At 47.6% G+C, this 23,668-nt stretch overlaps 1 protein-coding gene across 7 annotated transcripts in view; it reads right to left on the bottom strand.

Moving 5' to 3' along the window:
- Window positions 1-23,668, bottom strand: part of KIF1A (kinesin family member 1A) — a 4,129,412-nt gene that overhangs the window by 1,392,808 nt on the left and 2,712,936 nt on the right. For all 7 annotated transcript variants that reach the window (XM_069618139.1, XM_069618143.1, XM_069618141.1 and 4 more), the window contains one exon: window positions 1,734-1,867. In XM_069618139.1, the coding sequence (XP_069474240.1) occupies window positions 1,734-1,867 (134 nt within the window). The remainder of the gene's footprint in view (window positions 1-1,733; window positions 1,868-23,668) is intronic.

The raw sequence follows: 23,668 nt of genomic DNA on the forward strand, positions 1-23,668 counted from the left end.
CAAACAAAGGTGCCTTCCATTTGCTCTCTGCCCAGGAACTATCATTTAGATGCTAATGAAAGGAGGAGGGGATTTTGATCTGCTTCTCTGGGGAGAGACAATAGGCTTCCTGGACTGAAAGGGAATGCAAATTCGGGTGTAAACAGAAACAACTGCCAGCAGGAAGAGAGGCCTGGATTGCTTTTGGCCCAGCAAAACCATAGGGGCGGGACCAGACAGATGTGTGTATCTTAAACCACAAGAAAATGTCTTTTTGAAAAAGACTCACAGAGAACTGTGCAAAATTTGTAAAAATCTGTAAAATATAGGCTGTTAACAGGAAAATTCTGCCCACAGTTTGAAACTACTCTGAACTCTATGCTATGTTCAGAGACAGGACGACCGAAATTTTGATTTTGTAGCAGTTGTGATAATGCTAGAGATATGAAACTTCACAAGATTATGCCCAGATGCTGTGCGAATATATGTAGAAACATGTGTACAGATCTGACACTGGGTACCCAACCAAAAGCACGAAAAATTGTCAAATTTGAACCGAAGCTCTCACTGAGATGAAACTCGGATGGATACTTGGCTCTACTAAATCTGTGATGTAAATATGTTATTGCTAGCAAGTTGGTAATATTGTAAATATGCTTTATATGAAAAATAGATTTACTGTGCAGAAAAAAAGGGGAGGTTCTCCCTGGATTGTAAAACACAGCAGCATCATGACATCAGATGTCCTTCTCAAATCAGGAGAGGGGAAAGACTAACCAATAGGATTCCTAGAGGGTGTGCCTAGTATAACTTAGCCTACCCACCCCTTAGGGAAATACATAAATAGGGACAGGTTAGGACCTAGAGACACACACAAATTCACCCTTCAAGTGATTACTGGCAAAGCACTTTGCAGGAGAAACCCATATCCAAGACTCCAGAATTCTGAAAGCAGAAGGCCCAAAATATCTTGTTTTGCTCCTGAAAAGGAGAGTTATTCTCTCGAAATGCGTTGAGCTTTGAATTTGTATTTTTTGACTTATTTGTTTTGTACTTTGCATTAAGTTATAAATGTATGGATCTTGAAATAACTATGAAGAATTCTGTATGATCATGAATACAAAATACTTCTTTTCTGAAATCCTTTTGAGAATTGTTATTAATGCACTGGATGGAGTTTTGAAAATTAAGAAACATTGAGGTGTTCACATTTGATAAATTATTATATGTTACTAAGCCACACAACATTGAATCTTAAACATTAAAGAAACATAGTCTAATAGAATATGTCAAAATTAAATTCAACTTTAACTTGATTTTCCAGTACATGTAGGTGTGCAGGGGACAGGAGTTCTCATGTACCATGAGTTCTCCATTTGTCTTTAAAAAAAAAACAGCAGAGTATATCTTTCTCTCAAGACCTTCCTTCAACTTTCATAAGCACACAAGTCCTGCCCTACTGCCTTTAGAGTTCTCGAACACTACCAAGAAGTACACAATATTGATCTACCCTCTGCAAATTGCACTCACTCCCCAGAACAGTGCAAACACAGTTATTCTGCAAATGAGGTCCGCTAAATTCATATTATTTGCCACATTTCTAATATATTTATCATCACCTATGACTAGTTAATACAGCATGCTCTTCTCCACAGACGATTAGCCTAAATTCCTAGAACATCCCCCACCAAATTTCCCTTCACCGCTAATTAGTTCACAAGATCCCCCTGTTTTCTTTCAAGAGTTCCACTCACCTTTCAGACACTTGCATGGCACCACTTCCAAAAAAGTTGCGTATTGAGCGGGAGGCTGGAAGTTTGGCATCTCTGGAGTAGAACACCATGCAGAAATCTTTGGTGATCACAGCTGGCTGGATACAGTCCTTCATCTGAAAGGGGAGGGAGAAAAGTATATAAACAGCAAGAGCAGATTTTGAGGAAACATGTGTATAAAAGAAGAGAATTCATTGGAGATAGAGGAATGTGTGTTTTTGTTTGAGGAAAGTAGTTTGGAAAATGGGATTCATAAAGGAGTTGGGAGCTGCTTTACCCATCCAGTGAACCCATTCACTCTTTGTTCACAAACCTTTTGTAGTGGATATATTTCCACTTGCTTAATCAGTACTGTTGGTCATCTGCTACTCCCCTAAGCCACCTTAATACAACATATTTATTTTTGTTGTCACAACCCCTGCTGGGAGAATGTGCAATCCATTTACTTTCTTTTAATTTTAATATGATAGATTTCCCACTTCCTTGAACAGTTCTTCAGTCTATTCTCATAGGATGTGTGTTACCATGAATAACTTTGGTTGCCTGGCTCTTAACCTTCTACAATCTTTTTGTATTCTTCTAGAAGGGTAACATCAACTTCTGATCACCGAATTTGCGATGCAGTCTTGCGCCCTAGACACAGTGGTGAGTTAAAAAAAAAATATGAGTACTCTGGTAAAACTACCCATCTTTTTTGTCAGTTTCATCTCTACCTATACATCTAAAAGTATGTTTTCACTCACAGGGCTTTGTTATATTGTTGTGCCACTTTGAGGTTATCCGATATGATACTGCTAAGATTCCTACACCCATATGTATTGTCACCATAACAACATTAATGAATGGTTTTTATTTTAGATATTGCCATGGGGAAAATAAATGCAGGATTACCAATGTACTACTTAGTAGACAAGGTGATAAGTGAAGTTTTGTCTAATGTAATTAACATGTAAAGCATTTAGAAAGAACAGGATTTTTTTGTGCAGGTGTCATAATAGATTGTCATAATAGATTAAGGGGTTTAAATTCCAGATCATCAAATCCTCACCTAAAGAACCCAACCTGTGTTAAATCTAGCATACGGTTTGTGGCAAACAGTTACTAATTATGAAGTATAGTAGAAGAATCGTCACATTCATTATCATCTTTTGTATACCTTTATATATTACTAGGACAAATAAACAAAATATGCAGTTATCTTAATTACAGAAATACTTATCAAATTATACGCTTGCTAGCACAAATAACTTAAGGGATCCCACATGACATTCCAAAATTGTCTCGCAGCTGTTTTTAAACACATTATCATTTGCACTGATTCTGTATAAGATCCTTTCCATACTTGGCAATGGTCAGCTGACCTTGACCCCAGGCACCTAGAAACATTTTATTTATGCATGTCCATTCTTTTCAGAATTCGTTTTTTTCCCAATAGTTATTGCCTTTGAAATCTAGATTTTATTTATTGAACAAGACCCTGCTCATGTTTTAGGTGAAGGTTGAAGAGTCCAGTAGCATAATTTGTGGCAAATGTTAAAATATCTCAAATGTCACTCTTCAAATTAAAATAGTTCTGCAAGACCTTAAAGGATTTCATCACTGCCTATTGCCACCAGGCATGACCTAATTGCCCAATTTACCAATTTGACCATTGCTGACAGAATGTTTACTGTGATTTTCAGAATTTGCCTCAGCTGTACCCCTATTCTTGCAAGAGAATGGGGTTTCAAATCAGTATCCTTTTGATATAAAACACTAGTGTTTTCATGGTTACAGAATACTTTCCAGGTAAATCAGTTTACCCCAATTTATGAATACCAATGTGAATGTGACTAGATGTGTTACACTTGCAGCTGCTAGGCTTAACCAAATGACATATCTAGCTAGCTATTGTCATTTGTAAAGCACAGTCAACCTATAAGCAAGTGCTATCTGTCATCTTGATGGTGGGGGTGGTTCAGGAATGAAAAACATTGAAACAGATCAGTAGCTTTATTTAGCTCTAGACATTGGAAGAGGTTAGATTTGGCAAAAACATTCTCCAGCAATGCTTATCCGGTTCTTGCTTCACAAAATTGGCTTGACGTGTGGTATGAAGATATTATTTTTTTCTGTGAGTGAAATGGTGATCTTTGGGGACTGATGGCAGAGGTTTTTGTCCATTACTCAATTTGATGATGGATAAAGGATCTATAATGATATCTTGTTTTGGGGAATCTAAAGCCACACTTTCTTACAAGGAAAATGCAACTCTGACACAGCAGTGCTATTCATAGCACTATACAGAAAATGCTAATACGAATGTATGCTGTAGCATTAAATGTCCCTTCAATTATATCCTACAGGCCTGTACTTTAAACAGTCCGAATTGCATAATACACAATTGTTAGGGAGAATTCTCAGAAATGTGCTAATTTCCTTTACCTTTTGAGACCCCCAGCAATTTTGCTGGATTTCTAGGAATTTAATTTTCACCTGGAAAGAGTGTGAGCCTTTTTCCCCACTCTTTCATGTATTTTGATGTGTGTTTTACTTTGTGTTCTTTGGATATGGAGTTTTAGACAACTCCATAGGCATCATCTTTTTCTTGTGTGTCACACAGCACCCTCAGTGCAGTGGCACAGGGATGTCATTCAGACTTCCCAAGGTTTAAATACCTTCTCTGGGACTGATTACTGCCTCCCAGTGAATGTAAAGTTAAATTGACTTTGCTAGTCTTTTTAAATTGCTAGACCCAGCACACACTGACTTACAACAGAGTGCTGGAGGGATTACTTAGTGTTCTCTAGAAAACTCATATAGCCCTCAAAAGCTACCCTTTCCTCTCAGAATGGCTGGCGGCAGTGGTATTACCATGATTTCCCCGACCAGAGCCATGTTTTTCAAGATGGCGTCTGAGCCCCCTCTGTAAAAACAGGTTCTGATCGCCTTTTTTCGCCATTTATTTTTGGAAAGGTCCTTCTAGTGTTTGTCCCTGCATGCCAAACCAGGTTTGGTCCCTTTGTTCGTTGGCCTTTGGCGGGCTTCAGTGCTGAAGACCCCCTTTGGCGCCTGAGTGTCTGGGGTGGACAGGATGTGAGGGAGGTGCCCGAAACTCCTTGTACTTAGTCTCCTAGGAGACGTGAATGCACTCTGACGTGATTGGCTGGCTGACTGTCCAACAAGGACAGCCACCCTCCTGGGTGAGTGGCAGCTAGGCTGGAATTAATGGGAGAAAACTGTTTAAAAGCAAGTCTCTCGGTCTTGGACGGCAGAGTCGACCACTGGAACAAAAGAACCAAAGACGAGCTGAAGGAAGACGACTGCTGCAACTCCTGGACCGTTGGTTTGCCCGGTGAAGCCCTGCTGCAGGTCCAAATTGCCGGAAACTCTCTCGACAGAGAATCCCTTCAAGGACGACTTCTTCCCTTGAGCTGGTGGGAACAACCAACTCGCAAGCCACCTGGAAACCATCTCCATACTGGTCAAATTTTTTCAGAGTGCTGTTGAAAACCGGATAGCCAGTGAGAAGGATACAAGATTGTGGACTTTAAGGCACTCACACCTTAAACCGACGTTTTGCAAAGCTTGTGGCTTCTTCCCTGTGCAGTGCAGGAACCTCCCGACGTCCTCCCTCTTGTCCCCATGACTGAGGCTCAGGAACAGCAAGATCTGCAGGAACTGCCAGGAACAACTGTCTCAGCTACAACTTTTATACATCCTAAAGGTACTGTGCAAATGAGGTAGAGAAATCCTCTTTGCCGCGGTGAAAGTTTGTGAAACGTTCCCAACATTGGAGTCTTGTTCGCTCCTAAACCAACCTATAACTCTTTTTCGTGCAAACTACTTCTAAGAAGATTGGCAAATATTTAACCGTTTACTACCAGAACTGTGCTATCCTATCCAAGACACTGAACCATTGACTTTGGCGCAGGCCCATTGAATTGAATTGCCTCTTGTAGTGAACTGAAACTATTTGCTCTGCCTATGAAGGTAACTGTATTTTGATTCGTATAACCTTTGTCTTTCTACCCCTTTTGAAAGTTACTGAAGTGCCATTTTGCTCCCACTACTAGTGAAATTATTTCTAACTAAATGTGTAAATAAATGTATATTGTTTACCAAGAAACCAAGTTTTTGTTTGAACCACTGTGATTGCAAGTGCTTTGTGTAATACTTTTTACTGCTCACATCCCTCTTGAGAAAAGTCTGGCTGCTCAGCCACTGCTACCACATAACTGTGTAGTACAGGCTTGTACCAAAGGTAAGATTGTGCTTACACCTGTAGTCTTAATTGTGTGTAGTATTCCCAAAGGGTACTGCATGTAATTATGCCTAACAACAATGTACAACTCGAAAAAACAATGCTTCATATCATCAGCACATTCATGTATATATAACGTTACTTTAAAATGCATCCCTTTTGGGCACTTGAGCTTTTCAAAGAATGTCCCATTTTCATTATAATATACCTTTTATTATTACTCATGTATGCTTGGTGTATGCATGTAGCACTGTGAACATGCAGTTGCAGGCTATTTATTTGATATGTTTCTTACACTTCACAGCATCCCTCTTGTGTATGCAAAAAGGTTACTCATTAGGCTTATTTAATGCTCAGCAAATGTCCTTACAATTATGTATAATATTTAACAAGTGCCCTTACAATAAAAATGTACAAGTGTGTACACTAAACAGTCTGAATAGCAGAATCAAAGTACGATAAAGACAATATTTAACCAACAATACATGATCTACAGCTTAAAGAACTACACACTTCACATCATAAGCCTATTCATGTATATATAATGCTACTGTAAAATGGATCCTTATTGGGCATTTAAGCTTTTCAAAATGTGTCTCCTTTTCATGATGTCATGTATGTAGCACTGTCTAAATGTGATACGCTTTATAGCTTCAACAGGTGTATACGCCAAACTGTATGTAAAACATCACTAGTGTACATAAACAATATTACTCCTGTATAATATCTAATTTCCTTTGGACTCTTGCTAAACTAAATTACTAGTGACAGCTTTAACATGTGTCTATGTCAAACAGTACATATACCATCATCATCGTAAAAATAACAAAACGTACCCACATGCACCAATATACAGCTTGAACAACTGTACTCTTAAACTAATAAGTATAGTAATTCACACAATTTCGGAATCTGAAATTATTGATTGTAAAATTTTACATAGTACATATTTTACACTAATAAATAAGTGTACTGCCACTATAAATATATTCTCATTAACACACACATATTTTGCTATGATAACATCATGTCTTTTTTTTTTTCATAGGTGAAATAACATTAAGAGAAGATGAAAATAAAATTCAACCAAATATTAAGAAAAAAGAGCACAAACATCATAATTCTTGTAAGTATATTTTATTGTAAAAACAAATAAAAACATTTACAGGTAAAACTTGCACAGTTAACAAAAGTAAAACCAAATTGTACTTTATCTTATAAATGTAAAATAAAATTGTGTTCTAGTACATCACATGTAATACAAGTCACAAATCATTCTCCTTTAGAAAATAAGCTCTTTTTAAATTAACATGTGCAATCATAACAAAGGTAAAACAAAATTGAGGTTTCTCCACAAAACACAATTGTATTTTAAAAATTAAAATCTAAAAATCCAATAAAAAACAAAACACATGGGGGTAATTCATAGAATTCGGCGCACAAATGGCGCACACAGCTGGCGCACAGAGTGCGCGTGCGGCAGTCTGCGCCAGCCGCGTGTGCCAAAACCCATTGCAGCGCACAGTGTATTCATGGATTTCAACATCCATAACCAGCCGTGGCGCAGAGTGGCGCAGCGACCCTGCAGCAGCGCCAGTTATGCCCCCAACCGCGCCCCATGCACCATGAACAGCGCACAAATCCAGTACATGGCGCAAAGGCCAGTGGACCAGCATACAGCCCACCAACCACGAAAATGCATGTACAACTCCCTGCGCATGCCCCAGAATACACATACTCCGCTCGTGCCAGCGAAAATGCGTGTAAAACTCCCTGTGCACCCCTTTGAATACACGTACCCCGTTCGCGCCAGCGAAAACGCGTGTAAAACTCCCCACGCATGCCCCAGAATACACGTACCACGCTCGCGCCAGGTGATTGCGTACAAAAAGCACCCCCCTGTGGCGTGGGCTGCCTGTGGGTGCCAGCGTGTATTTGGGGGGTGCATGTGAAGTTTCACATGCGATAGGCCTTGTGGTTATGTGTATTTAGGGGGTGCAGGGGAAGTTTCACACGCGATACGCCTTGTGGGTGCAGGGTACGTGTATTTGGGTGGTGCGCGGGAAGTTACACACGCGATAGGCCCTGTGCGAGTGGGGTACGTGTATTTGGGGGGTGTGTGGGAAGTTTCACATGTGATAGGCCCTGTACGAGCGGGGTACGTGTATTTGGGGGGTGTGCGGGAAGTTTCAGACGCGATAGGCCCTGTGCGTGCGGGGTACGTGTAATAGGGGGTGTGCGTGAAGTTTCACACGCGATAGGCCCTGTGGGAGTGGGGTACGTGTATTTGGGGGATGCACAGGAAGTTTCACATGCGAGCGGTCTTGTGGGAGCGGGGTATGTGTATTTGGGGGGTACGCGGGAAGTTACACACGCGATAGGCCCTGTGCGAGCCGAGTACGAGTATTCGGGGGGTGCACAGAAAGTTTCACACGCAATAGGCCCTGTGCGAGCGGGGTACGTGTATTTGGGGGATGCCCATGAAGTTTCACACGCGATAGGCCCTGTGCGAGCGGGGTACGTGTATTTGGGGCGTGCGAAGTGAATGAGAAAAACCCCATCGTGACATGCATGAGATCAATGAGAGAATACCACACAAATGAAGTATTAAAAAAATGTATTCAATACTAAAGCAAGGGAATGAAAGAAAAGCACACAATAATAGAAATAATGAACAAAAGGCTGCATGTCCAAAATGAATGAAAAAATAAATGAATGCACAATCCAAATAAATGCAAATGAAAATGTCTCCAAATGGTTTGTCCATCAAACAAAATCTAAATGAAAAAATACATCCATTGCTCCATGGAAAAAAAAGAAAAAAATGAAGTCCACTCTAGTCTTCAACTATATACAATTCGCAAATCCAGGGTCCATGAGCCCAACAATCCAAATGAAACCTACCAAAAACCCTACCTAATAAACAACTTTATACAAAAACTTGGGGCAGAGTCCAAGCGCCCCAAATGAAAGAAAAACAGAAATGAAACCTAACACTAATTAACTATATACAATGGTGACGGGCAAGTCCTACGGTTCACTTGTTGATTTCCCGGGCCAGAGCATCATCAAACTCCCGTTCTACGTCCTGGAGGCGGGCCTGTTCCATGGCCCCGAGGTTTCGCAGGGATAACGCCATGTCCACCTCGAACTCCCTGCGAATTGCCTCGAGGCACTCAGCCCGCCTCAGCGCCCTGCGCATGGAGTTTTCCGACCTGACCGTAGTGAGCCGTGCCTCTTCCGCCCGCCGCCGCTCCACATCTATTTGCTGGCATAACCGCTGCCACAAGGAAGACACTCCCAATCCAGGGTCCCCCTGCCCTCCGGCCGATGCCTGCCCCTCTGATGTTGATGGCCCGAGCCATCATCGCTCCCACCTTGAGCCTGCTGCTGCTGTGCCTGTGCCCTGCCTCTTGATTCTTGATGCCTGCACGTCCTCCTCCTGCTGGGGTCCAGTTGTTGGGGTGGCCACCCCTGCTGGACCTCTGACTCCCGACTGTATTAGGGATGTGTCCTCCACCAGCCTGGCTGCTGGGTCAGAGGCAGCTCCACAGGGTACCCAGGTGATACTTGATGGCACGGAGGACGACTGGCGCATAGGGGGTTCAGTTGAGGAGGGGGTCTGTACAAGGTCCAGCAGACGGAGGAATCCAGCACTGGTGACCCGTCCTAGTAGGTCGACGCGGTCAAAGAGGCGTCCCAGATAACGTGCAGTGTCTTCATGAAAACCCTGCAGGTCATTTCGGATGCCCCGTTGACGCAACACCACCCCAGCCAGGACAGGCTCAACACGGTCCCGGAATTGCCACGTCCGCAGGGAGAGGAAGGCCAGTTGTTGTGCGCGCATCCCCTCCCTGAGAACGGGTCTGGACAAAGGCATCCCTGCTGGTGCGGGATGATGCAGTCACAGGATCGGGGACAGGATTACACACAGGCACCTCCGCAACGGCCTGTGCTGCCTCCTGTCCCTGCCCCTGGACTGCACCACTATGACCAGTGGAATCCCCCCATACAGACCCCGTGTGTGTCCCTTCCACTGCCTCCTCTTCAACCAAACCCACCACCAACCTGGTTGACTCTGTGCCATCTTCCTCCATCGGCCCTGTGGAGTCCCAGCTGCTCCTTCTGCTGCCGAGGAGTCGACCTCCGCCTCTTGGACCTACCCTCGGCAGCTGCGGCCACGGATGCGGCACCAGACTCCTCACTCCCTAACGAGATGACAACCTCAGAGGGGAGCTGGGCCTTGCGTCTCCAGCTGGCGGTGCTCCACAGCACCGTCTCGGCCCTCTTCATCAGTTGACGCTGCAGACAGGGAGCGATAGAACACAGGCATCAGGGCACTGTACAATGGTCTGATACACACATGACAGTTGCACTTGATTGGCAGTGTCAAACATCACACATGTCATCACACTCCCCAACACACATATCATTTGAACCCACACACATGCGCAAATCAACAGGAATGTTGCAGCAGCCTCACCATCCATACACATGCTGCAGCATGAGCAGCCGAAGGTTAACCTGACGTCACATGCAACACGGGGAGTGCCGAACACATGCACACACACCACCAGACATACATGCATCTGTACATCTCCACCACATGTCGCAGTGATATCATCGCCATCCATGTTCCATCTGCCAATCAGCCTCCTACATGTCAGTGCCACATGCATCCATGGTGTATCACAGTCACACACATGTCAAATACACACACAAGCACATGTACATTGTGCACATACATGAAGGTGGAACCAGCATCCATGTGTCACACCACAACCATGCCACAGTACATTCACATAATTCCGACACATGCATTTGGCTATCATGCATTTGAACACATACATCATTGTTGTGCCTCACACATGACTGGACTCACATGTGGCAGGCTCATGTCCCTGTACATACACATCGATACATGGGCCTTACAAGACAAATGTCGAACATGCACAGCATTCAATCAGTATGCATGGACACTTACCGCTCGACTCCGGACGGGTCTGCCTCCGAAGGATCTGGAGGTGGAGCGCTGGGTGCATGCGTTCCAGGACCCTCATCTGGATGTTGGTAAGGCGGACCCGGCACCCCTTTCCATGCTTTGCCTTCAGGAGGCGCCAGGCCTTGCTGAGGGTCCTGGACCTGAAGTTCTCCCAGCGCTTCCAGACGTGTTGCAAGTCGTGGGCTGCCACCCCTCCACATTGATGGCAGCCACAATGTCCTTCCAGATCCCCTTCCGTCTTTCATTGTCGGCGCGTGAACTTCCAAAGAGGGCATCATAATGCCCCAGGACTTGCTCCACCCGGATGCAAATTTCATTGGCACTGAAGCTGGCAGCCCTCTGCCTCTCTGGCTGGGGGTTGCCAGTGGTGTCCGATGGTGTTTGCCCCAACATGACAACCCCAGAGGCAGGAGTGGGTGGGCAACTGGGTCCTGGGGCTGGGCTGTGGAGCGATGGAATCCCAGTCGGGAGTCTACTGTTCCAGCAGGGGTGGTCACAGCAACTGGACCCCTGCAGATGGCTGACGTGCAGGCACCAAATAGCAGGGCACGTGGCCAGCAGGCAGGCAGGCAGCAGCAGGCGGCAGGTGGGAGCGTGCTCAGGGCTCTGGGGGGCAGAAAAATGGCTTTCTGGGCAGGAGCGTGGTCTTCCGTGTGGCCAGCTTGATACGGAGTGAGTTGGCACGTGAAAAAACTGCACGTCAGTGTGTAATTTGAGGAAAGGCCCTTAGCACGTTAGCGCGTCTGTGACATTACGCGCGTGGGCGTTTCCCCCGTGACGGGTGCATAGTGATTCAGCACATGAAAAAACAGCACGTCCGCGTGTTAATGCGTGTAATCCGAGGAAAGGGCTTAAACGTGTAAGTGACGTGACGCGCACAGGCGTTTCCCTCAGCACGGGTTAAAGGTGAGCAGGGAAGAGAAAACCAGGGGGTGCGGAGCATGCAGGACGTGTAAGCATCGCGCTCCTGAAAGCATCGCAGGGCCTAGTGGACTTTCCTAGTCCACAGCCTGGAGTACGAGATTGAGCCAGAGAAGACCTGCCCCCTGATCAGAGGGCCCTACCCTGAGAGACCCGCCGCTGAGACCCTCCGCAGTGTGGGCCGGGGCCCTGGCTATAGAGGTGTCCTGAGAAAGTGCACACGAGCGACACCGGACGCCACCGCCCCCGCGGCCCCGCAAAGAGGCCCCACCCCCCCTGTCCTAGAAGCATATTTCGCAGAGGTGTGCTGGGGGACGCACCGCACCGTGGGGGACTTGCAGTGGGGCGTGTACGGACGTGGCCCCCACGGACACAGTGAATCCTACGAGAGCCAAGGACCAAGGAGGACACGGCCCAGGCTTCCCGCCCGCTACAAGCGCAGCGCAACGGGTGCAGCACAGAGGGGCGCCCCCCAATATACCGAGCCTTGAGCTCGCTCCTGGCCCACATCCAGCGCACGGAGGCCCCTGCGACCGGCATCGGCCCCGTGGACGCCCCAGAAGCGCCTTGGCCTACTCAGCGGAGCCCAGCACAGTGACGGGGAGCAGTTGGAGGTGAGGAGAATGTGGGGGGGCAGGGACAATCGAGTGGACGAGCGGACAAGCCACCTGGGGTCAGCCCCCCCCCCAGGGCCTTCTCCTTGGTTGCAACAAGGTACGCCACCCGGCTGGGGCGCGACGAAAAGAGCACGGGGCCGTCCGAATTTGACGGATTCTACTAGGCCCATTATCGCCGAGACTCTTCTCAGACCAACAGGCCCCACCTAGGGCACAGCGCTACTCACGGATCCACGTGCCCTCACCGCCACTGTGGGGGCCCTGGACCATCGACCCCGACACCGGCCCTCATAAGGGGTATAGCGGCACCGCCCTGAGGTGCACCAGAAGGCTCGGACCCTGGAGCGACCCCCAGTACCCAGGGCAATCTCATCCCTCCAGCGCTTCCGCCGACCCCTCACGGCCCCCAGGGATGCCATAACCACCATGCCGGCGGGTAGCGATCCCCCTCCCACAGCACTCACCAAAGAGGATCTCAAGGACATTCTCCAAGAGATTAAGGTGATTTGCACGGACATTCAAGCCTCCATAGTGGATTTCAAGGGGAGGGTGGAGACCCTGGAGGATAAAATGGAAGGCATGGAAAATAATCACCTCCAGGCAAACCTGCTCGACATGAAATACGAGGCTAGGCTAACGGACTTGGAAATGAGAGAGGAGGACATAATTTTGAAGATGACGATCTTGAAAACAGAGAACGCCGAAACAACCTGCGCATCATGGGTGTGACTCAAGAGAGAGGTGAACCTGCGGCGGACGTGGGGAGGAAGGTCCAGGGCCTGATAAATCAGCTTTTTACTTTGGAGGGCGGCAAGGAAGTCCAGCTGGAAAGAGCGCATCGAGGTGGAGGAGGTGCGGGCTGGGGACCGAGGTCCACTGTGGTGTGGTTCCTCCGTTATAGAGAGAAAATGGAGGTCTTGGAGAAAGGAAAAAGACTGGGAAGCTTTATTTTTGAAAGCGACACAATTAAGATATTCCAGGACCTATCCTCCCTCACGCTCACCCGCAGAAGAGATTGTCGTCCACTCACCCAACGGGTTACAAGTGTAACGCTCACCTGATTCCCGTAGAGGCGCCGGTCTTGACTGGGCGTATACCGTATCTTCAAAGGTGATGTGTAACACACGGCTGGCTCTTTGGGGTGGACCTCTGTGCACTGTATGTTTGACTCGAAGGGTAAGATGTCTGCAGATAGAAAATATGGGATTAATGAACTGGGTTATTGAATGTCTCTCTCTTCTTCCCTTTCTCTTCTCCTGTAGAACCCCGAAGGTTAACGCTCTCACCTTAGGTAAGTGAACGCCGTGCTCTCCATCTGCCTCGGGGCAGGGTGCTGTAACCAGTTTCTTCACTGGATAAGGGGAGCAGGCCTCTTGACTTCAGAGGACTGCTGTCCGTAGTTTACTGCACGAACGGTAAGTTTCGAGTAATTCTAATGTCTTTAAAGTCTTTAGTAATGATGTCTCTTGTTTTGCAGGGTTCCGGCGATGGTGGATGACGGGCTGAAGTGAGTTGAAGATGGAGCCCGTGTGATGAATTGAAGCGCCTGGAAGCACGTAAGTAAGCGCTTGTTGCCTGCTTCACGATGAGCTCTAACTGTCTATTTATTTTGCAGGTACAAGTTCGGAGCGGCTGCAGGGTGCCGGAATACCCACTGGGTTAGATGTGGAAAGGAGTAATGGCACGTGAGTATTAAAGTTCCCCAATGTCTTTAAACGCACCTTGTTTTGTCTTTCAGATGCGGGATGCAGCACCGAAGGCCTCCGGAGCGTGCGAAGAGTTGGTAAGCTTTTGTCTTTCAGATGCCGGAATGCAGTGTGAAGACCTCCGGAGCGCACGAAGAGTAGGTAAGCCTTTGTCTTTCAGAATGCAGCGCGAGGCGTTGGTGACAGCCGATGGCCCAGGTAAGTGAAGAGCTGTCACTGAAGACCGTAATGCTAACCTGTTCTTTCTTGTCTTTATAGGTGTTGCTGAAGACTGGATTCAGGATGGTAAGCCTTTTTCCTTAGGCCCAGGATCAGATGCAGAAGACACGATGAGCGTTCTGCTGCAGAGGATGCAGAATAACGCAAAGCAAGATTCATCCATCGGGTGTGGTTTAAATAGCCTCCTGTAGTGCTTAGGTGTCTCCTTCCACAGCCACGCCTAGGTAAGAAAAGAGTTCCTGCTTTCCAGAAGAGTTCCAGTGTTCTGAACCTAGGGAGTGGCTCCTGCCCCACCCAACAGGAAAAGTAGTTCCAAACAGAAGAGGATCAGAGGCTCAACTGGCATGCAAGTAAGCAGCATGGTCTGCTGCAGGTAAGTCCACCCAAGCATTATGAGCCCGGCGCTTCCAGCGCTGGGACTGGGCATATTTATGAGCCTGGTGCCACTGGCGCCAGGACTGGGTCCAAAAGGCCCCAATTGGGACTGGTTGGCACTCGGAACCTGGGTTATGAATCTGCTTCCAAGGGAGTTGGGAAAACCCTGACCTTTTGGAAGCAGAGATCATGACAGTACCCCCCTCAAGGCCCCTCCCAAACCGGGCTTCTCCAGGGGTTTTGGCTTGTCAGGAAATGTTCGGTGAAATCTTTTGATTAGGCGAGGAGCGTGGACATATTCAGCAGGTTCCCAGGATCTCTCTTGGGGGCCGTAGCCTTTCCAGTCAATTAGGTAAAATAGTTTAGATTTGGAGATCTTGGAGTCCAGAATGCTTTTGACTTCAAACTCGAGTTCCCCATCAACTAGGATAGGTTTTGGAGATTTAGTTAGTCGGGTTTGAGGTTGCACGGGTTTTAATAGAGAGACGTGGAAGACCGGATGTATCTTCATGTGCGGGGGCAAGTCCAACTTGACCGCTACTGGGTTTACTATGGTAGTGATGGAATAGGGACCAAGGTATCTTGGGTTGAATGTGCGTGGCCCTTTTAGAGGTAGATATTTGGTGGATAACCAGACTTGATCCCCTACTCGATATTGAGGGGCTTCCTTCCGATGTTGATCTGCTCCTTTCTTGTATTGTTCTTTAGCCCTTTGAAGGTGAGAAACAGCTTCCTTAAAGGCTTGGGTGATTGTAGAATGCAGGTAGTCTACTGCTGGTGTTTCAAGATCTTGGAGGGGATCCAACTCCGAGGTTCGAGGGTGACTGCCGTACAAAAGAAAAAACGGGGTTTTCCCAGTTCCCGAATGGACAGAGTTATTGTAGGCATATTCGGCTATCCAAAGGATGTCTTTCCAAGTTTTTTCAGTTTGTTGCAGCATGCAGCGTAAATACTGTTCCAGAGTTTGATTGGTCCTCTCGGTTTGTCCGTCGGTCTGAGGGTGGTGACTGGTCGATAGTCTCACATCAATTTGAGCCGACCGACAGCAACTTCGCCAAAAATGAGAAATAAATTGACTACCTCGATCCGAAATTAGAACCGAAGGAAAACCGTGCAGTCGGACGATGTTTTCGAGAAATTCTCGGGCCAGAGTTGCTGCTGTTGGCAAGCCTTTGAGCGGAATGAAATGCACCATCTTGGAGAATAAGTCCACGATTACTAGAATCGTATTGTATCCGGAGCATGGAGGTAGATCGGTGATGAAGTCCATAGAAAGCGTATGCCAAGGGCGAGGTGGGATGTCAATAGGGCGTAAGAGGCCTGCTGGTCTTTCCTTTTGACTCTTGTTTTGGGCGCATACTCCACAGGACATTATAAAGTCTCTGATATCTTTTTTCCAAGACGGCCACCAGAAGTAGCGCTTGATCTTTTCTGAGGTCTTGGCTATACCGGGATGTCCTTCCATTAAAGAATCGTGATAACAAGAGATTACTTCTTTCTGTAAATCTGTGCAGGGTAGGTATAATCGTTCTTGGAAATACAATAAGTTGTCCTTTACTGCAAAGTCCTTTCCTTGCAGATGCCAATTCTGTATGTCTGCTGGAGTTACAAGTTGCCTGGCTTTATCCTTAACTTCCTCTATGGATTGTGTGGCGATAACACCCAGAATTCTTTGTTCGGGAATGATTGGTACAGGTTTAGGGTTGATCAAGTGTTCTTCCACTCCCATCCGAGAAAGGGCATCAGCTTTACCGTTTTTTGTACCAGGTCGATAGGTAATTATGAAGTCAAACTCGGCAAAGAATAATGCCCAACGGAGTTGTCTAGAGGATTGGGCTTTTGCGGTTTTCAAATATTGCAGGTTTCGGTGATCCGTAATCACAGTAACGGTGTGTCGGGCCCCCAGCAGATAATGCCGCCAAGCCTTAAAGGCAGACTTGATAGCCAGAAGTTCCTTGTCAGTAATCGTGTAATTGATTTCAGGAGGCGAGAATTTGCGGGACCAAAATGCCACGGGATGCAACTGATTGGTTACCGGGTCCTTTTGTGATAGAACTGACCCCATGGCAAGGCTTGAAGCATCAGTTTCCACGATGTAGGGGAGTTCGGGGCAAGGGTGTTTTAAGATTGGTGCAGAAATAAATTTAGTCTTCAAATCCTGGAAAGCTTGTTCCGCCTCGGTAGACCATTCAAAACTTTTGTTTTTCTTTAACAAGGCAGTGATGGGCTGGACTATTCGAGAGAATTCGGGGATAAACCTGCGGTAAAAGTTAGCGAAGCCTAACATGCTTTGCACACCTTTTACGGAGGATGGTGATGGCCATTTGAGAACTGCATCGACCTTCTTTGAATCCATACGCACTCCGCCAGGTGATAATATGAATCCCAAGAATTCAACTTCAGTCACGTTGAAAACACATTTTTCCAACTTAGCGAAAAGTTTGTGTTGACGCAATCTTTCGAGGACCATTTTCACGTGTTTCCGATGTTCAGATTCCGATGAAGAATAAACGAGGATGTCGTCAATGTAAACAACAACACACACATCTATGAGCTCTCTGAGGACATCGTTCATAAAATATTGAAAGGCGGCCTGGGCATTGCAAAGTCCGAAGGGCATGACCTGATATTCAAATAGCCCATACTTGGTGCGGAAGGCCGTCTTCCATTCATCGCCCTCTTTTACTCGTACCAAGTGGTAAGCTCCTCTAAGATCCAGCTTTGTATATATGCATGCTTTTCTGACTTGGTCCAGGAGTTCAGGGATCAAAGGAAACGGATATCTATTCTTAACGGTGATCTGGTTCAGGGAGCGATAATCTATACAAGTTCTAAGGTCCCCTTCCTTTTTTGGAACGAAGAACAAAGCTGAAGAAGCAGGGGACTTGGAAGGACGAATAAACCCATTTGCCAGGTATTGATTCAGGTATTGTCGAAGGTGAAGGTTCTCAGGCTCGGTGAGGGCATAAATTCTACTACAAGGAGGAGTAGATCCAGGTATCAGGTCTATCTGGCAGTCATAAGACCTATGAGGAGGTAGGGAGTTAGCCTGATCCTTCCGGAAAACATCTTGGTATTCTAGGTATTCAGGAGGTAACTGGGGAGTCTCTGAAGAAATTGCTGCCAGTGCAACACCAGGTGGAGGGTGACAAGTAGAGACACATTCTGGAAACTGGACCGTTCTTGCTCGCCAATCGATCTGAGGATTGTGTTTCTCTAACCAAGGTATTCCTAGAATAATCTGAAACTGAGGGGCCTTGATCACATCGAACACGATCTTCTCATGGTGTCCATCTTGACTTATTAGCGTCACTTCTTGAGTGGTATGCGTTACTGGCCTGGAGGCTATCTCCGTACCATCCACCGTAGTAATGACGTCCTTTACAGCCTTGGGACAAAGAGTTAGATTCATCCTCAAAACCATTTCATGATCCACATAATTGCCGATGGCACCGCTGTCGACGTAAGCTTCAATTGCATGTAATCGATCTGGATTATCAGGGCAAATGATGACCATAGGTATCACGAAATGCGAGGTCACGGAACTGGTTTTCACGCTCGGCAAGAGGACCTCTATTCTTGTCGGGCGAGGTCGTTTCCCTGCTCAGAGTTTGTAACTTTGGTAACTGCAGCTCCTACTGCCTTCTTAGCAGGTTTCACCGGACAGTCTCGAAGAAAGTGCCCTGAGTTTCCGCAATAGAGGCATAATTGCAACTGTTTTCTCCTTTCCCGCTCCTTTTGTGTTAGAGGACCTTTCAGACCCCCTATTTGCATGGGTTCCCCGCAGTCTACTCCTTTGGAAGGAGTTGGCGGTTTGGAAAATACTCGAGCATCAAACTTGGAACGATCGGCCTTCCTGTTCTGCAGTCTGTGATCTATTTGAACGACTAAGTCTATATAGTCCGAACAATCTTGTGGGGGATTCACTACTTGGGCTAACACATCTTTGAGCTCTCCACGTAGACCTCTATAAAACAGCGTAATCCTTTTGTCCTCAGGCCATTGAGTTTCCACTATCAGTCTATTGAAAGACGCAATATAAGCCAAAAGGTCTTGATTACCTTGTCGCAACGAAAGAAGCTCATTGTCCAAGGCCTGCCCCTGTGAATGTCTTGCGAACAGTTTTTCCATACTGAGCTGAAAAGCTTGAAAATCATGGAGGACCGGATCATCTTGATTTACTAGAGGGATCGACCAGTCTGCCGCATTGCCACTAAGGTACGAAAGCACGAAAGCTACTTTAGCTTGATCAGTTGGAAAGGCTGCTGGCCAGCATAAGAAATGCAACCGGCACTGATTGATAAATACTGCAAACCTCTTTGGGTCACCAGAAAATCGTTCGGGCGGAGCCAGAGGTACATTCCCAGGTAGGTTGATCTGCACTGGATTCATAGAGGATGTAGAAGGAAGATTTCCCCCAGATGCGGGTAACGGGGTCTGTCCGGCTTGTGACTGTAGCAATTGTCTAGCGAGATCATCTGTTCGCTCCTTGGAAATAATCAGTTCCCTTCTTAGAGCGTTCGTTTCCTGACAGGCTGCATGCACTTCTGCCCTTAGTTCCCCAAGTAACTGGGCTAGTTGGTCGGTATCCGAGGTTTCCATAGCGCCTGGACGGGAGTTTTGTGGTAGGCTTTGCGTTCTGTAACGCTCACCTGATTCCCATAGAGGCGCCGGTCTTGACTAGGCGTATACCGTATCTTCAAAGGTGATGTGTAACACACGGCTGGCTCTTTGGGCTGGACCTCTGTGCACTGTATGTTTGACTCGAAGGGTAAGATGTCTGCAGATAGAAAATATGGGATTAATGAACTGGGTTATTGAATGCCTCTCTCTTCTTCCCTTTCTCTTCTCCTGTAGAACCCCGAAGGTTAACGCTTTCACCTTAGGTAAGTGAACGCCGTGCTCTCCATCTGCCTCGGGGCTGGGTGCTGTAACCAGTTTCTTCACTGGATAAGGGGAGCAGGCCTCTTGACTTCAGAGGACTGCTGTCCGTAGTTTACTGCACGAACGGTAAGTTTCGAGTAATTCTAATGTCTTTAAAGTCTTTAGTAATGATGTCTCTTGTTTTGCAGGTTTCCGGCGATGGTGGATGACGGGCTGAAGTGAGTTGAAGATGGAGCCCGTGTGATGAATTGAAGCGCCTGGAAGCACGTAAGTAAGCGCTTGTTGCCTGCTTCACGATGCGCTCTAACTGTCTTTTTATTTTGCAGGTACAAGTTCGGAGCGGCTGCAGGGTGCCGGAATACCCACTGGGTTAGATGTGGAAAGGAGTAATGGCACGTGAGTATTAAAGTTCCCCAATGTCTTTAAACGCAGCTTGTTTTGTCTTTCAGATGCGGGATCCAGCGCCGAAGGCCTCCGGAGCGTGCGAAGAGTTGGTAAGCTTTTGTCTTTCAGATGCCGGAATGCAGTGTGAAGACCTCCAGAGCGCACGAAGAGTAGGTAAGCCTTTGTCTTTCAGAATGCAGCGCGAGGCGTTGGTGACAGCCGATGGCCCAGGTAAGTGAAGAGCTGTCACTGAAGACCGTAATGCTAACCTGTTCTTTCTTGTCTTTATAGGTGTTGCTGAAGACTGGATTCAGGATGGTAAGCCTTTTTCCTTAGGCCCAGGATCAGATGCAGAAGACACGATGAGCGTTCTGCTGCAGAGAATGCAGAATAACGCAAAGCAAGATTCATCCATCGGGTGTGGTTTAAATAGCCTCCTGTAGTGCTTAGGTGTCTCCTTCCACAGCCACGCCTAGGTAAGAAAAGAGTTCCTGCTTTCCAGAAGAGTTCCAGTGTTCTGAACCTAGGGAATGGCTCCTGCCCCACCCAACAGGAAAAGTAGTTCCAAACAGAAGAGGATCAGAGGCTCAACTGGCAGGCAAGTAAGCAGCATGGTCTGCTGCAGGTAAGTCCACCCAAGCATTTTGAGCCCGGCGCTTCCAGCGCTGGGACTGGGCATATTTATGAGCCTGGTGCCACTGGCGCCAGGACTGGGTCCAAAAGGTCCCAATTGGGACTGGTTGGCACTCGGACCTGGGTTATGAATCTGCTTCCAAGGGAGTTGGGAAAACCCTGACCTTTTGGAAGCAGAGATCATGACAACAAGCCAAGACATTAGATACAGATGGTCCTTCCCCTTCGCCCTTTCCTTTGAACGGGCCGAGGTAGACTATCGAGTGATTAGTGGCAAAGAAGCCTCACAAGTACTACAAGTGCTCAAGGGGGACACCCCGGAAGGGGGAAATACGATGGAGACCCAAGAACCAGGTGATACTGTGAGAGAACCGGCGGGTCCCTGGTCCACGAAGAAGAAAACAAAGGGCAGGAGAAAATTCAGGAAACCTAACACGCCGATGTCAGAGGCTGAAGGGGACTAGGAGTGTAAAGATAGTTTAACGGAAAAATTAAGTCTGGCTCGTAGGTGACCCCGGCGGGGGCCCAGAGCTTATTAAGAGAACTGCGGTGCAGTAACATGCACACACCCTGGTGTTTTGCCCATTGGCAGGCGTCTTGGACAAAGGAGGGAGGAGGAAGGGGGGAGGGAGGGGAATTGATGTTCAGGGGCTCAGGACACGATATCCACCGCACTTCAAACGGGCTCAGGGCAGCCCCGACATGACCGGGAAGACAGGATACTTAAGAAGGGAAAGCAATGGCAGTCAATGATAAAAGGGGCCAGGTCGAGTCACTCAGGGTGGGCTCGCTCAACGTCAAGGGGCTCAACTCGCCGACGAAGCGCTCCCTTCTCGGAAGGGAAATGAAAAATGGAAAGGTGGATATCTTGTTTGTTCAAGAAACCAGAACAGTGAGGGGGGACGAGAGGGCCATTCCAGGATTTCACGTTGGTCAGACATTTTGGGCATCAGGTCTTGTAAAGAAAGGTGGAGTGGGCATCCAACTCCAAAGGAACCAGAAACTTACAGAGGTGTCCCGGTGGGAAAGGGAGGATGGAAGAGCCTTGGTAGTATCCGGCAACCTACATAACTCCAGAGTCAGCCTAGCAGTGATATATTGCCCTAACGTGGGTCAGAGGGAATTTGCTCAAGTGGCCCTGGAGGAGGTGATGGCTAAAACGGAAGGGCTCTTGATCCTGGGCGGGGACTTCAATATGTAGGCAGATCGAGAGCTGGACCATAGTGGGAGTTCGGCCACATCAGGCAACAGAGGTGCTGATCCTCGTGGCGGGTTGCGGGAATTAATGTGGGAGCAGGGATTGGTAGACATATGGAGGAAGCTGTACCCTAGACGTAGGGGATACACCTTCTACTCCGCAGTCCATGGCACCAGGACCAGGATAGATTACCTTTTCATGGGGAGTCAGCACACGAGCAGAATAGAGGCTCGTGACATCCGCCCGGTCAGCTGGACAGACCACGACATGGTCTGGTCAGATGTCAGCATAGCGGGGCTGAAACCCAGGGAGTCTCTTTGGAAGTGCAATGACTTCCTGCTGAGGGACGCGGTCTTTAAGGAAGAAATGTCTGCCGCAATTAAAGAATTCTTTGAGCTAAATGACACAGGAGAGGTGAGCCGGGAGATGGTGTGGGAGGAGGCTAAAGCGACTTGGAGGGGAAGGTTGATCAACAAAGGGGCATCCAAAAAAAGAACTAGGACCCTCTTGACCCACAGGTTGAGATCTGAAATAATCCACCTAGAAAGCTCGGAGGGGAAGGCGGAGACAGAGAAAGAAAGGGATCTGAGCATAGCGAGGGAGAAGAGACTAGAATTGAGGGAAATGGAGATGGGGAAAATTGTAGCGGGGCTCCAACACCTACGTCAGAAATACTATGAGAAGGGAGACAAGGCTGACGCTATGCTGGCAGCAAAATTGCGAGGCCAAAGGGCTGATAGATGGGTGGCGAGAGTGGTTAGCGCTGAAGAGGGGAAAGATCGGATCCGGACGGGATAGTCGAGAGTTTCGCTTCTTTCTATGAGAAGCTCTACGGGAGTGAAGGGGAGACAGAGAAGGAAGAGAGAGCGGTTTATCTCAATGGGGTCACCCTCCCCTCCCTCGATCCCTTAGAAGCGTCGGCCCTAGATGCCCCCATAACTGAGGAGGAGGTCCTTAGAGCCATATCGGGACTTAAACTGGGCAGGGCCCCGGGGGAGGACGGGTTTTCGGCAGGTTTCTATAAGGCTTTTTCGGGCCTCCTGGCGGGGTTCCCTGCGGGCCTTTTCTCGAATATTATGAGAACGGGGAGGGCACCCCCTTCCTTTGGCAAAGCGCTGAACATGGTGATTCCGAAGGAGGGGAAAGACCCTGCGGATTGCCGCTCCTACAGACCCATCTCCTTCCTGAATGTAGATGCGAAGCTATTTACCAGGATTATCACCTCGAGACTGGACAGCTACATGCTGAGGCTAATTCACTCTGATCAGGTGGGTTTCATACGGGGAAGGCAAGGTGCAGATACACTGCGCAAGACGTTGCACCTGATGAGAGAGGCAGCACCGAAGGGTGGGAACCCCGTCCTGGTGTCCATTGATGCTGAGAAGGTGTTCGATCGAGTTGACTGGGGGTACTCGAGAAGCTGGGCTTCGGGACGGGGATTAAACAAGCCGTCAAGGCCCTATATGTGTCACCTACCGCCAGAGTTACAGTCAACGGGCGCCTGTCACGAGTCTTTCATCTCCAGAGAGGTACGAGGCAGGGTTGCCCCCTTTCCCCTCTCCTCTTCGCCATGACAATGGAGATTCTGGCAGAGTACCTCAGGGGGGCCTCAATGGTGAGAGGAATTAAGGTGGGCGAACGCACCTTCAAATTAGGCCTCTATGCAGATGACATCCTGCTCCACCTGCGGGATCCGGCAAGGTCGGTCCCAGCCGCTTTGCAGGTGATTCAACAG

Source organism: Ambystoma mexicanum, chromosome 10 (assembly GCF_040938575.1).
Source record: "Ambystoma mexicanum isolate Mex_15411 chromosome 10, UKY_AmexF1_1, whole genome shotgun sequence".
In the NCBI taxonomy this organism is placed as follows: Eukaryota; Metazoa; Chordata; class Amphibia; order Caudata; family Ambystomatidae; genus Ambystoma; species Ambystoma mexicanum.